The sequence below is a fragment of the Sylvia atricapilla genome, chromosome 22 (genome assembly GCF_009819655.1).
Source record: "Sylvia atricapilla isolate bSylAtr1 chromosome 22, bSylAtr1.pri, whole genome shotgun sequence".
Lineage (NCBI taxonomy): Eukaryota > Metazoa > Chordata > Aves > Passeriformes > Sylviidae > Sylvia > Sylvia atricapilla.
In genome coordinates this window covers 2,064,241-2,078,006 of record NC_089161.1, presented here as the reverse complement: position 1 = coordinate 2,078,006, position 13,766 = coordinate 2,064,241, and the positions used below count along the sequence as shown (strand labels likewise).

At 40.6% G+C, this 13,766-nt stretch overlaps 1 protein-coding gene across 2 annotated transcripts in view; it reads right to left on the bottom strand.

The window, feature by feature from the left end:
* Positions 1–13,496, bottom strand: part of PRKCZ (protein kinase C zeta) — a 40,498-nt gene extending 27,002 nt beyond the window's left edge. Inside the window, exons 1-5 of one of the 2 annotated variants that reach the window (XM_066334182.1) lie at positions 13,287–13,496; positions 12,326–12,524; positions 8,571–8,692; positions 6,631–6,720; positions 6,211–6,261 (exon numbers count right to left, since the gene is read on the bottom strand). In XM_066334182.1, coding sequence (XP_066190279.1) covers positions 6,211–6,261; positions 6,631–6,720; positions 8,571–8,692; positions 12,326–12,396 — 334 coding nt within the window. In that variant the 5' untranslated portion in view covers positions 12,397–12,524; positions 13,287–13,496. Of the gene's footprint in view, positions 1–6,210; positions 6,284–6,630; positions 6,721–8,570; positions 8,693–12,325; positions 12,525–13,286 lie in introns of those variants that run through there. The other variant, XR_010745223.1, reaches the window with a different exon arrangement.
* Between the last annotated feature and the right edge of the window lie 270 nt (positions 13,497–13,766).

The window sequence follows — 13,766 nt, the reverse complement described above, 5'->3', positions numbered from 1 at the left end:
GTAACTTTTTATCAGAGTTGACAAAGTAATGAACAGGGAGTCCTGTGCCAGTCACAGGGCACATTGCACTGCTTTACTGAACAGCACTAGATGAGAACCTAAATTAGTGGAAGAAGCATAGAATAGCATTCTTAGTAGTAGTAATTAATTGTAAAAATAAAGGCCATACTAAAATCCTGGAATACTGCCTTCAAATAGTTTCTGGTTTCCTTTTAAACATTTCCCCAGCTAACAATTCAAGGGCAAACCTTTACAGATGCAGAAGAAATAACAATGGAACTCAAGTTACAAATGAGGCACTTTCTGGTCAATACTGAGCAGATCAGTTTTTCCTTTTTCCACTCCCCAAGGCAGCTCCTTCCCCGTGTGGTTTCAGGATGAACTGCACAGTCTGCTCAGCCTCCTCTCCCTGACAGCGATCAGGGCTCTCCTGTGCCTCTCCTGGGAGCCACCCTGTCAGCAAGCCTCAAGTTTGCTGTTTTTTGCTTTATTTACCACCAAGACTTGTACTACTGCAAGCTCTCAGGGGCTACAGCTGCTCTCAGCCTCCCAAGATTTGCTCTGGTGCTCTCCACTCCAAATGAGCAGCACCTGGAATCTCACACACAATCTGGTTTCACAGCAACTCCAAAATCCAGATCAGTGTTGAAGAGCTCATACACCTGCCCTGCAGGCCTCTGCTGTGAGCTCTGGGGCCGAGTTCAAAATAAAAAATCATCACCTGCATAGAGCAACTAATTTCCAAAAGTATTACATAGAGCCCAAGTATAATAATATGTAATTAACCTTGGTGTTATAAATGAGGAGGTTACAAATATAACAGCTCTTCCAAGCTACTGAAACACACAGGCCTAACTCAGGTTTAGCAGGCCACAAATGTTCACTAATTCCAGCAAAACCAAAAAGCTTCATCACCTCTCCTTGCCCATTTAGTCACCCAAGTGCCTGAATATCAAGAGTGGATTTACCAACTTATAAAAAGATACGAGACATAACACAGGGAGAAGAACTAGACATTACATCAAAGAGAAGCTTTCTGAAACCAGGTGACATCCTTTCTGCATTTAATATACTACATTCTGAGTAACAGCTAGCACAGGGAAAGTGGAATAAAGAAAAAAGAACACAGATTATTTGCTGTGACACCTTAAAAACCAGCCCATGAATTCCTTAGTCCATTGTAGTTTTAGTTTATAAATTGGAACACAAACATCTGCTAAGACACCCAGTACCTTTAATTAAGGGCAGATCTCAAACCCCATAGACTTGTGCTTTATAATTTTATGCCTGAATTATAAAAAGAGAGATCCAGCCCTTTATTCCTCACTGGACATTTCATCGCTAAGAAAAGTGTTGAGATTATTTAGAATTAAAAATCATGAAATAAGCAAACCAGACCTTAAACTACAATTCTGTTCTCAGTAACTTATGCTGCCTCACAATCTGTCTCTTTTTCAAATATGTCACAGATGACAGAAACGTGGTGCAGTTAAGACAGAAGAAGAGATTTCAGGTATTCTTGAGAAACTATGACACAGCTATTTTCAAATCCTAAGCAAAAATATCTTACATTAAAATAGTCCAGTCCCTCCCTCCCCCCCAGTTCAATTACTAAAATCCAGGAGAGGGTTACTAGCAGTTTCAAAATTGCCTAATTATCCAGTGCAATCCAATCTACGTCTTCAGAACAGTCTCTATGGTGGCAATAGTTCTTTTCTTCATTGGGGGATTAAATTGGTTCACGTGCTCTGAATAACCTAATCACTGCTGCCAATACAGTAACAAATGAAGGGAAAAACCTGCCTTATGAGCTTGAAAAATATTTACAGGCCACACTACTCCAGCAAGAAGCCTTTTAAACCTATTTCACAGTATCAGGCAGAACATAAGACAAAATCAAATATCTATACCTAAAACAAAAAGCCCACAACAACAATTAGGTTACTAAGATACCTTTACTCGAGCCTATGATGAAATTTTCAAGAAAGATGGCTTGGGGGGAAAATGAAGTCCAAACACCTAATGCTAAAATACTGAGCAGATAAACAAAGAGCACAGGAGACATGCACAACACAGTGTAATCATTACCAAAAAAATAAGGCAGCAAAATCAGCCAGAAATATTAGATAATAAAAACTATCACTCTAATGTCCTAAGTACTAGAACATTAAAAACATATTCATTCTCTTCTGCTAATTAATTTAAAGGTTTCCTAGTCTGCATTCTTCTATTTAATGAAGCCAACAGCAAAACAACCCTTAAATTTGCTGGCACTAGCTATCCAAACCCAAGATGAATTTTAATATTAAATACACAGATCTATTTGTTAAGCAGAAGTGAACTAGCACAGCTCGTTCTGACAATATTAGAAACTAAGTAACCCTTGATACAAAACAAGTATTTCACAATTTAAAAACAGCCATCTATGACAATCCACTAAGCAGAATTCAACAAAAAGGCCTCAGAAAATGATGCTCCTAAACGGTTAGCCTTTACATCAGCAATCCTACAATAAACAGGCCCTGAGCACATACCGTCAGGGTTTTTGGGATACATTTCTTTCATTAATCTCCAATATTAGCAGCAGCAGCATCACTCACTCTTCCGTTCCTTTCCTCCTAAAATACATTCCCCAGGAGTCCTTTCAATGCAATTTTATCAGCATTTCCAGGAGGTCTCTCAGCCACATCCCTACGCACAGAGGCAGCAGGAATCTCTGCATTTGTAACAATCCATGGCTGCAAAGGAGGGTGGCAGGCACAGCGACTGTACCATAACCAAAATGCTGAGTTCTCTCCTGCAGCACACGTACACACAGCCCGCGTCAGTGCCCGCCGCTCACAACAGCAACCACAATGATGACACAAAATCTACAGAAAAAGCATGCATTACTCACTGGGTTTTATTCTTTAGCCTCTTCAGCATGTAATTCTTTACAATGTAGTAGGTATGAAATGAAACATTTTCCCTTTATTCCACGGATGCCGCCGTGTGAATACCATTAGACACCAAGGACAATAGGCAGGATCAGCTCGAACATTAAGAGCAAATATTTAATGGAAGACTGGTTACCCCCGTCTCTCCCTTTCACATCTCTGCCTCATGTATCCAGGCACGGGTGGTACTGGCTCCCTTGAGAGGCTGTAGCTAGCAGCTGAGGCACAACTAAAACACGGCATGGATGTCAAGGAGCTGATGTCACCAAAACAAGTATTTCTCTGATAAACCCGGCAATTCTGTTAGGGAACTCCTACAAATCGATGGGAATTGTTCAGCTGGACGTGCTGTGTTACACAATGCACTGCAGCACCAGGAGTGATAAATCAGATCCAGATCTGTCAGGGTAAATAAGCTGAGACTCCAATAACTAAGTTATAAAGCTGCCAATCAGCTGCTGGGATCCACACACGCTGTCAGGAGCGCTGGCACCTCGGGGCACAGGAGAACACAGCAAACACCTGTGAAACAACCTTGTTTATTCAGTTCTGAAAGAACAGCTCATCTACCAGGAAAGTCAAAGTGAAATGCAAGACTGGTCTGAAAGTCTGCCATCTTTCTCAGGAAACACTGATCAAGCACCCAAGGCTCCAGTCCAGCAGATGCTGGGAACGCCCAGGAGAGGTCACATTCAGTGTCTGGGAAGGGATGGGAGCTGTTTCACCTCACAGCAGCACTGCCAGCTCAGGGAAAGGGGCTGCTGGAACCACAGCTGTGCACTCACACTGGGAGCTGGGGCTGGCTCCAACTAAAAGCACAGAAATTCAGGAGCAAAGGAATACAGAGACAGCACAAGTGCAGACGCTGGACACTGCAAATTCTGTCTCACAGACAGCACCACATCAATATAAGAACAAAATTCTTCAAGCACAGAAATAACTTTCCTTAAGTCATGCAAGTGGAATTGAAATATCAGTCATGTGGTTTATTTTATTAATGGATTACAGGCTTTTATATTTCAAGCTTTTCTAGCTGGTACAATCTCAAAACCATATCAATTTAACAAAGGTGAGGATAGGTAGCAACTCTATCATTAAATTTCAACATAAATGCAAACCCTCCAGTCTGTACTCCTGCACTCTTCTTCCAAAGGATTATTGTTCTGAAGAAGCTGGAAAGAAAAACCCTACAATCCTACAGAAATACAGATTTGCACTTCAGAAGATCACAAACTACTGCAAAGAGCCACTCCATGACCTAACATGGACACATCTGAGCAACAGATTGGAAATGCAATTATTTCACAATTGAATGGTTTTATTTAAAAATTCCATTTCAAACTGTCTGTAGTACTGTAACAAACCAGCAAATCCACACTCAGAACCTCTAATTCAAATAGAAGCTCATTTTGGATAGACCAACCACTTCACTGTTTATTTGTCTCTGGAAAAAACCTGAGGCAAACTCATAAGCTCCTTTATAGTACAAACGTGATGCTCCAGAAAACATATACATATATTACATAACATTCTCACTTTTAAAAAAGGATTTCCTATGAACATAACTACAGCAATAAAGACACAAAATAAGGTTTGAAAACATGATGAATATTTTCTGAGCCAAGGACAACATTTCAGTCCTGACAAAATAAACAGTCCCTTAAATAAACTGTATCATCAATACCAGTACCATTTCCATACAGCCCAAGTGCAATGCAGATGTTTGTCGTGGGCCTTTGGCTAACAAGCAACAACACTGAATGTATTTCTATGCTAAGTTACAATTTAAATACAATAGCTCTGTTGCAAAAAATAGTTACAGCTAGGCCACAAGGCCCAATTTCCATGCAGGCCCCACAGATGCAAAGAGGTAATATGCATCAAATTAATTCATGAGACCATGAGAAACCTGACCAGAGATCCCTTATCCAGCACATGCAGCTAAAGAGGCTTTTTAAACAATCTGAGTGTGATTCAACGTGACCTGTAAAACCATACAGGGAGAAATACCCTACAGACACAATAAGCAGGTCAGCTGAGCCACACTCAGCTGGGCTTTCTGCAGCTCATCTCGTGGCTTCAGAGAACTGAAACTTCCAACAAATTAACACAAAAAAACTTCCCTACTAGAATATCTACATCTTTAATGAGTTCATTAAATTAGGTGTCTCAGGGATAATTTAACTCTTCTAATCATAAGAGTCTTTATCTGTTGTCCTTGTTCGGCAAATTAGAGAAATTAATGTCGTACATTTACTTCCTTTTTTTCCTTTCTAAAAGAATTTCAGTAACCTAGTCAACATAAAAATTTACCTGGTTTTTACAGCCAACCTTTCATCTACTATAGTTTAAATGTAGAAAATCATATTAACTTTTTGGTATATATTTCACCTCTCTCCATCTTCATGTAAGTTTTCAATAGAGCAATTATTGGCATATTGGCATTATTTCTCTGATTAAAAATAGTATTCACAACTGTTACCACTGCACTACTCATCTTTAGCCAGTCTGTCAGTGTAAATGCTGGTCAACCAAGTACTTCTCTCCTAGTGTGTATTACTTACTCTTATCAGCAATTAATTTTATCTCCTCTTATATTTCTCAAAGAGACAAGCAAAGGTCCTTCAAATTCTTCAGTCAGCTTTCTTTATACTTCTGTGAGCAGCCAAGCATCATCTGGTACCTTTGGCACCCAATTATTCCCATTCCTTTCCTTAACATTTACCAAGATATGAATAAAGTCCTGATGCCATCCCTCTGTAATGAGAACTGACTATACAGCTATTTAATCCTTTTATCCCTGTGCAGTTCAGGCTATTGAAATACAGGTAAACCATATCAATTATGTGTCCTTCCTCTGGAGGTTTATCTACCTCTCACAGGATTATTTTCATAGAGATTAATAACCTTTTTATTAAAATGGCTGTATCTCCCTCTTCAGTACATCATTTCTTTCCCCTGAAAGTTAAAAAACCAAAAGAACCACAAAAAAAGCAAAGGCCTATGCTGAAATAGGTATCTAAAATCCTGTTGTCTCTTCCTCCAAGTGTATCAACTACAAAAACCAGCATTAATACTCAGAACACTGCTACAACACTGATTTGTGCAATTTCTCTGTTGACAAAATGTAAAACACTTTACATTCTTTTAAGGAAACAAAACAGATACACGTGTGTGTAGCACTAGATTCTGAAAATCTTTTAATAAATTTCTTTTCTGTGTGACCAAAAAATAAAAAAAAGTAGCTAGAATTTGATAACATTTTAGTACTCACGATCTTCTCCTGGACAAGGCATGCCGGGTTTCTCTGGAGTACTTGGGAAAACTAAAACAAAAACATTAGATTTTTAAGGCAAAAGATTCTCAGTAGTACTTTTTCCTTGATTCTGGACTATATTTACACACAGACAGGATTTGAAAGCCTTCAAATAATTCTACATTAGAAATGATGCCATCAAAATTTGGTTCCAGACTGGCAGGAGCTTATACTGGAGAGTAAAGCATGAACAAATCTGTGCAGTGCTGAACTCAAAGCCTCCTGCACAGTTTCAGCTTTGAGTTCCAGCATCAAACTCCAGGACAGCAGCTACACAAAGGAGGAGACATGACAGGCAAGGGAGTCACTCCAAGCTCCCACTTAAGCAGCTGTTGGGATTATCAGACACACAGGGGTTCCTAAGTGTGCAATACTTGCCGTGAATAATCAGTCCTTGGTCTCTGTTCTGACAATACAAACGGAAGGCTTCCTCCAGCTCCATCTGAGATGAGATGGTACAAGGGTCACCTAACAAAAAAAGCAACACACAGGCAAATTTACCACTGAAGAATTCAGTGGAGAATTTCAGTTAGTAAGAAATGTACCAGCTTCAAGTATTGCCTTTCTTTTAATCACTTGATATTAGGCTGGCATTTTGATCAAAGCCAAAATGGAACAACACAATTATTCCTTCTCATTTTATCAAAATTGAGTAGACAGAACTATCTTATATGATAACAAAAAATAAATGAAATAAAAGCAAACAGATAGAACTAAAGATGCCCCAAATTTTCTTGTTGTCTGCTTGCAGTCACATTATCAGCATTACCTTGGGAGGGTTATTTTTGTTAAAACTGGATAATTAATCCATAAATCCACTTAACGAGACACACGTAAAGTACAGTACGTCACAATGAACTGAGAGCAGGCAAAGGAGCAGGAGCGTCCCTCTGAACCCCTGTGTCCTTGTGGAACAGTCACCTCCCTGCAGCACACCTTGGGGGACAGATGACCTGATGATAGCCAGGCCAAGTGATGACACCAGTGTCAGACCATATATTAAACTTTAATTTCTTATTTTTAAAAAATGTTCTTCGTTTGTAAAATGGTGAATCCAGGGCCCAGCTACCTCTCTTTGAAGGCCACTGCTGTTGATGATCTATAAATGCAGCAATAATGCAACATGAAAGACAAAAGAATTATTTGTACTGCAAAACAACAATCCATATTCCTTGTATGTTTATGGGATTTTATCATGAGTGAGCTATTCACAGTTCAAACCTCTTGGATCTCTTGTCAAAAACAAAGAAACACTATAAAAGCCCAACAGAAAAATCTATTTTCTTCATCTCTTGGTAGGTTTTGTTTATTCATTAAGCCATGGGCAATTGTTTGCTTTTAGTTAGTTCAAAGAGAACATCTGTTTGTGCAATCAGTCAAATAAACTTAAATTCCATGTGGAAACACTCACATGCAGAAATAGGATAACTCCCAAAACCCGGGAGGATTGAGGCCAGCCAACACAGCAGATTGGCTGAAACTCATCAGGCCAGACCCAGGAATCACAAAAAGGTTGTACAGGTCTGTATTTAACCAAGACTAGAGGAAAATACTTACTAGAACAGAGACTAAATAAATTCGTTTTAATTTAAGTAAGCTTCAAAATGCCAATGCAACAGAGTCTAACCAAGAAACACTTAATAGGACTCATGTCTTGGAATCCTCCAACTCAAAACTCAGGAGGTTTTCTTCTTCCCTGCAATAATTGTCCTTTATTATTAGGCATGCAGTTTAGCCAGCTAAGCACAGGCAATGTAATTATCTTCCATGTCCTTCTGATCAGGTTACTTTTTATACCACCACCATTAAACTGAGGCTGGTATAGTTATCTCTGTCCTTCTTGGTATTCAAAAGATAAAGAGCAATATTTGGAAGAATTAAAGCTACTCCTTGGTATCTTAAAAAGGGCTGAGTTGTCTTTGACTACCAACAACCTTCTTCCAAGGTCAGTACTTTGAAATCCCATTCACCAAACACCACCATCAGCTAAGAGAGCTATTAAGAAAACCAAAGCACACCATTACAACTATTAGCCAAACCAGTTTGGTGTTTTTCCACCTTTCTGTATTCAGTTCTAGTGCTGCAAGCCCTGGCTTTGACAATGTCCTTCTGTAGAAGTGAATTCAAGTGCTACTGCAACCAACCCTGAGTCTTGTGTCTCATTTCTCCAAGTTCCCTCTCTGTGACAGGGTTCTGTAGTTAGGTATTTAGGAAAAAACACAACTCCACAGTATGGTATTTGTTTATACAGGTCCCTCAATGCCTCTTCTCTGTACCACAGTGACCAACAAACCCTGAGAAGTGTTTGAGTCCAATACCTTCATCATCAATCCACTTGAGGGTAATTGGCTGCTCCTGTTGCAGGTTACACATCTCGTGCACTTCATCGCAGAGTTCAGCATAGCTCATGGATGCATCCAGGTTTGTTATCAGGATGTCCCTGCACAAGATGAAAACATCAGCTTTTATCAGAAAACACCTGCATCTTCCAACAGTTCCATCTATGGACAACACCAAGCTGCAGAACCATACAGGATGAGCATTCCTCATATAAAATGCTCCCACTGTGCCAGCAGGATTACAGCTCACAGTGCTTAACTTAAAAATACTTCAGTCTGGAGGAAATAAATGTGTTAATTACCTGTCTTTAATGCATGTTTACTCGGGTGTGCCAAGCTCCCTTATTATAATTATCAACATTTGAAGTGTTGTTAAAAAACAAACCAGAAGCTTTCGGAATAATTTTTTTAATCCAGGTGCTTCTTGCATCAAGAGATAAATAAAATCTCAATTATTGTAAAATCCTTTTAAACTGTAGGCTTTTCCTCACATCCATTATATTGTTTGACATGAAGCTTTGACAAGGTGAATCCTCAAAAGATGTAATTACAGAGAAATTCAGGTAAAATCTTACTCTTATTTGCACTCTACCTTTGTAGTGTTTAGAGAACATGAACCCAATACTGAACCCTCTATGTAAACTATACATGATCTCAGGAATTTGTGACAATAACTTTTGATATAATGGAAGTCCACAAGTCCAGTCAAGGAAGGTCAAATACTGAAGAAAGGAAAGAAGATTATGCAAAACAAAATCTGATGAGACAAACAAGACTTTGTACTATTTTGAAAATATTTTTCAAGTAACTGATGCTGGGAAATCAATTAATTTACAAGTGCAAAAATAAACAGGAGATGAACTTAAACAATTTCACTGCCTTCAAAACCTTCCAGAGGACAATTAGGAAACTGTTTTGTAGTTAATGGCTACTGACATGTGTAATCCTTAGTTTAATACAGAAAATACATCACAAGTTGTCCAACACGACTGAGATAATTTTCCTATTTCCACACTGTGTGACAAGTCATTTTAGAAAAAATGTTATACAACATATTCTGCTTACTTATGTCTTTCAGCCAGCAGTTGAACAGCACTACACTGAAATAAGAAACTTAAACTCCACAGCTTACATTTTAAATGATATGCAGTAATAACTTGCCATTTTGCCTTTGCTAAGAAAAGCTACTATAAGCAAAGGTTTAAAACAATCATCTTAAAGAACTGTACTGCTTCAACTTCAGAGTAAAAGCACTGCAACCTTTTCCAGTGCATCTTTAATCTATACTTTGTAGAGCTCTCAAAGAACAGCAACTTAATAATTCCTTATAACAGCAACAGCAGAAGAAATACATATGCTACCTGCCAACCTGTAAATCCATATCACCCACAACACTGAGGGCTGTCAGGTGAGGTTGAGTTTAAGAACATTTCCCTGTCAAAGAAGTCATGTTTTATGCATTTATGAAAGTAAGAGACCAAACTGGTTCTCACAGCAATGTTTGAGGGCTGTGCCAATGCCTTGCCCCAACACAAGGTCACCAACAAATGCAGCTCATTATTTAATTACTGCCACCAGGAGCCCCTCATGAAATCAGGCAGCTGGAGCTCTGTGCTAACTGTGGACAATCACACTTTCATAAGGATCTACAGAATATTTAAAAACTGAAAATACCCTGTAAGACAACACTACTACACACTCCCTGAACTCCAAATAAAGCTGGCAACTATTCATCAGCCTTGAGTTGTTAAAATTATTATAACAGATGTCATTTTATAAGTAAATTAATGAACTTCATATCCATGATGTCCATGTTCTTTTGAGATTTACTGTGTTTAATCTTAACATCCCTACAGCCACATCAGGCAATCAGGCCACAGGGAAGTGAAAACCATTCCTTGTTTAACACTAAATAATCCCACAGGACACTTGAAAAAATCTATGTTTGAAACTGGACACTACACAGTAATATGAAGAGCTAATGACCAATAAGTTCTGTATGAGCACTTACAGCAAGAGAAATAATTCCAGTGACAGATCAAACGTGTCACCTCCTAGAGCCAAGATAACACAAATCAAACTGCACCACTGCTCTGTTTCAGCAGCCAGGGATAAACTAGAGAGGCAACTTGTGTAATTCTTTGCTCATTGTTGCAGTTACTTAGTTTTTCTTTTGTAATCTGCTCTGGCAGTGATTTCTACTGTGCTATGTTAGGAACTCTGTCACACCCAGAAACAGGAATACCTGAGATACTCAGCCTCCAGAGATACACTCAACACTCACATGCTTTAAACTTCCTCCTGCTCAGATTTCTAACAGGGATTTCAATATAGCATCTCTGTACTATTATTTTCATTTTAGCAGCTACTTGAACAAGTTAGTCCCTAATTCTGAAGTTGCCCAGCATCAATGATTTCCTGCAGCCTGGCAAACTTGTTCAAAGGCTGAGTGCAGAACTGCAGTGGAGATACTGGGATGGTCACTTATAGAGGGTATAATGTCAAAAAGAGCCACTTTTACCTCACACAATTTGATCAGCAGAACAAAAATGAAATTCATAGAGCTTGGAAGTCTTGTTTGTAAACTGACTTGTAGAGACTTCACAGCTAATGTAAAAGACTGAATGTAGTGTTGCAGGAAAATCTACAGTAGCTTATTGTTAAACATGGTGATAATAATTACCTGACTTCTAACATTGACACAATTATTATCACCTCCCCCAGTTCTGCACAGACAAGTTCCACAGACACGCTCTTTTCACTTTATATCAACACCACCTGCCAGCAAGCCACCCCAAATGATTTACACCAGTTCTACTGGTGTTTGTAGTGCCTTCCCTCACAGAGCTGAGGCAGCTCTCCTACTGCATTACCACTTGAATTCAATTGCTCTGGAACTCTAAATTCAGAACTTCCAACTACATGGCATTGCTAAGCAGGTAAGTTTGGAATAAAAGCATTTTATTTTCAATAAAATCCATGAAGTGACTTTGATAACTGCATCACTTCTAATTCAAACCAGCATTTTTCTGCACCATAATGTAAGAACATGCACAGTAGTAGCTACATTTACTTATTTAGCAGTAAAACATCAGAAAAGATCATTGATGTCACTTATTAAATGCCAACAAGTTCTAAATACTTCCAATCAAGTTTAAGGATCTACTAGGGCCAAATATTTGGCTCCTCAAATGCCTTAAACTCAGGCCTTGAAGGAAGACAGGAGGGACTAAAGCAACATTATTTTACAAAGTCCTCAGAGTAGCAGCAAACCAATTAGATTAAGCACACCTGAAAATTCAAATTTCATGTTGCTGCAATAAAACTTTCCTTCCTGTTTCTACTGACAACTGAGTGAAGTCATAAAGGAACACGACATTCTGATTATAGACACAATAAAACATAATAACTGCATCTGAATGCAGGAGATGGATGTAGACCTTGCCATGACCATGGGAATCAATAATCCATCAACCCACAATAACTGTGGGTTTGTCACTTATGCACATTTTCTCCCTTTCTAAGAGAATAAATTAATTTTCTCCTCCATCAGCACACTGCAGGAGTCTGACTGGTATTTTAATAGCTTAGAACTTTACCTGCCTGATCTGACATTAATTACAAATCCACCAAAGCCCTGGTTACTCTATCACTAGGTCAGACCACGAACTCCTGCTCAATAGGCTTCAAAAATAGACAGGTCACAACACAGAGGAAAGGACACACTGACTTACCCACTGTAGTGTGTTTTTACTCTGATGAAGTCTTTGTTCAGATCAATTTTTGAGCCCATTCTGCTAGGCATGGTCTGTATTTAGCAGCTATATAAAATTATAAGTACACAGAAATAAGTTGATTCAAGACAGAACAAATTCTGAAGTGAAGAGCTTCACATGTGAGATGTGTTTCTGCTCCAGATGACTCTCAATCCAGCTGCACAGATAAAAAAACAGAATATTGATGAATATACACACACTGCTAAACAAATGAGTTGTGTCAAATTTTAGAAACACAAATAGCTTTACATAGAACAGCAAAAAAATGAAAAGGAAAATGTGTAAGAGCATTGACCTACACAGAAATTAAATAAGATTGACTAAAAATACCCTGTACAATTTAGCTTTACAGAAATATCCCAAGCATTTGAGGATATTTTCTTAAAAAATCATCCAACAGCTCCCTCCTGGCTGAAATACTCCACAGAAGTTTTTACTTATTCATCAACACAGCATCTTACTTTTTTCTCCCAAAGAATCAAGTAACTAAAAATAGTTTTTCTGCATAAATAAAACACTGCAGTCAATTACTATCAGTTACAAATTTACCCAAGAGAAGCAGCAGAGGAACTCCGAGGGGCAATTCAGCATACCTTCATGACTAGAGCCTGACAAACATCCTGTTTATTGCATATTACCACCCTACACATGAATGTGTGTATCCAGACACATCCGTAACCCCTGAGCCGGGTAAGCCGGACACGGGGCCCGGGGGAGCGGAGACCCCCGAACTCTGGACCCTCCGGGGCTCAGGGGAACACGCGGCTCCTGCCGCCCACCCGGGGTGTCCCCTCAGCCCCGGCCTGCGGGGAGCGGCCGGGACACCGCAACACCTTCGCTCGGGACGAGGCGGCGCCGGCACCTCCCCGGACGGAGCGGACTCTGCCCGGCCTCCCCACAGGGACCATCGGACTCCTACCTGCTCCGACCGCGGCAGTCCCACCCCACAGAGCGGGGCCCCTCGGCGAGCAGGGGCCGCTCCCTCAGCCGTGCTCGGCTACACCTCCGCGGCCTCAAGTTGCTCAAAGTCCCGCAAGGAAGTTTCGAAGCGGACTTTGTCTCGCTGCCGGCGGTGCCCCAGCAGGAAGCAGCGGCGGCGGCCGGCGGAGGAGCCGCGGTGTCCCTCAGGTGTCCCCTCAAGTCCCGCCCCAGGTGCCCCCGGCGCCCCTCAGCCGCTGCCCAGCCTCGGTGCCCCGCGCCCGCGGCAACATGGCGGCCTGAGGGCGGGAGCCGCAGCCAATGGGGAGCCAATCCCCGCCCGGGTCCCGCCCCCCCGCCGCCAATCGCAGCGCGGGAACCGTTACCTGGGAGCCGGAGCGTCCCGGCCAACCAGAGCGGGCGGGGGGGCGGCGGGGAACACCTGCAGCCAATGGGAGCGCCGCGCTGCAGGGAGGGGCCG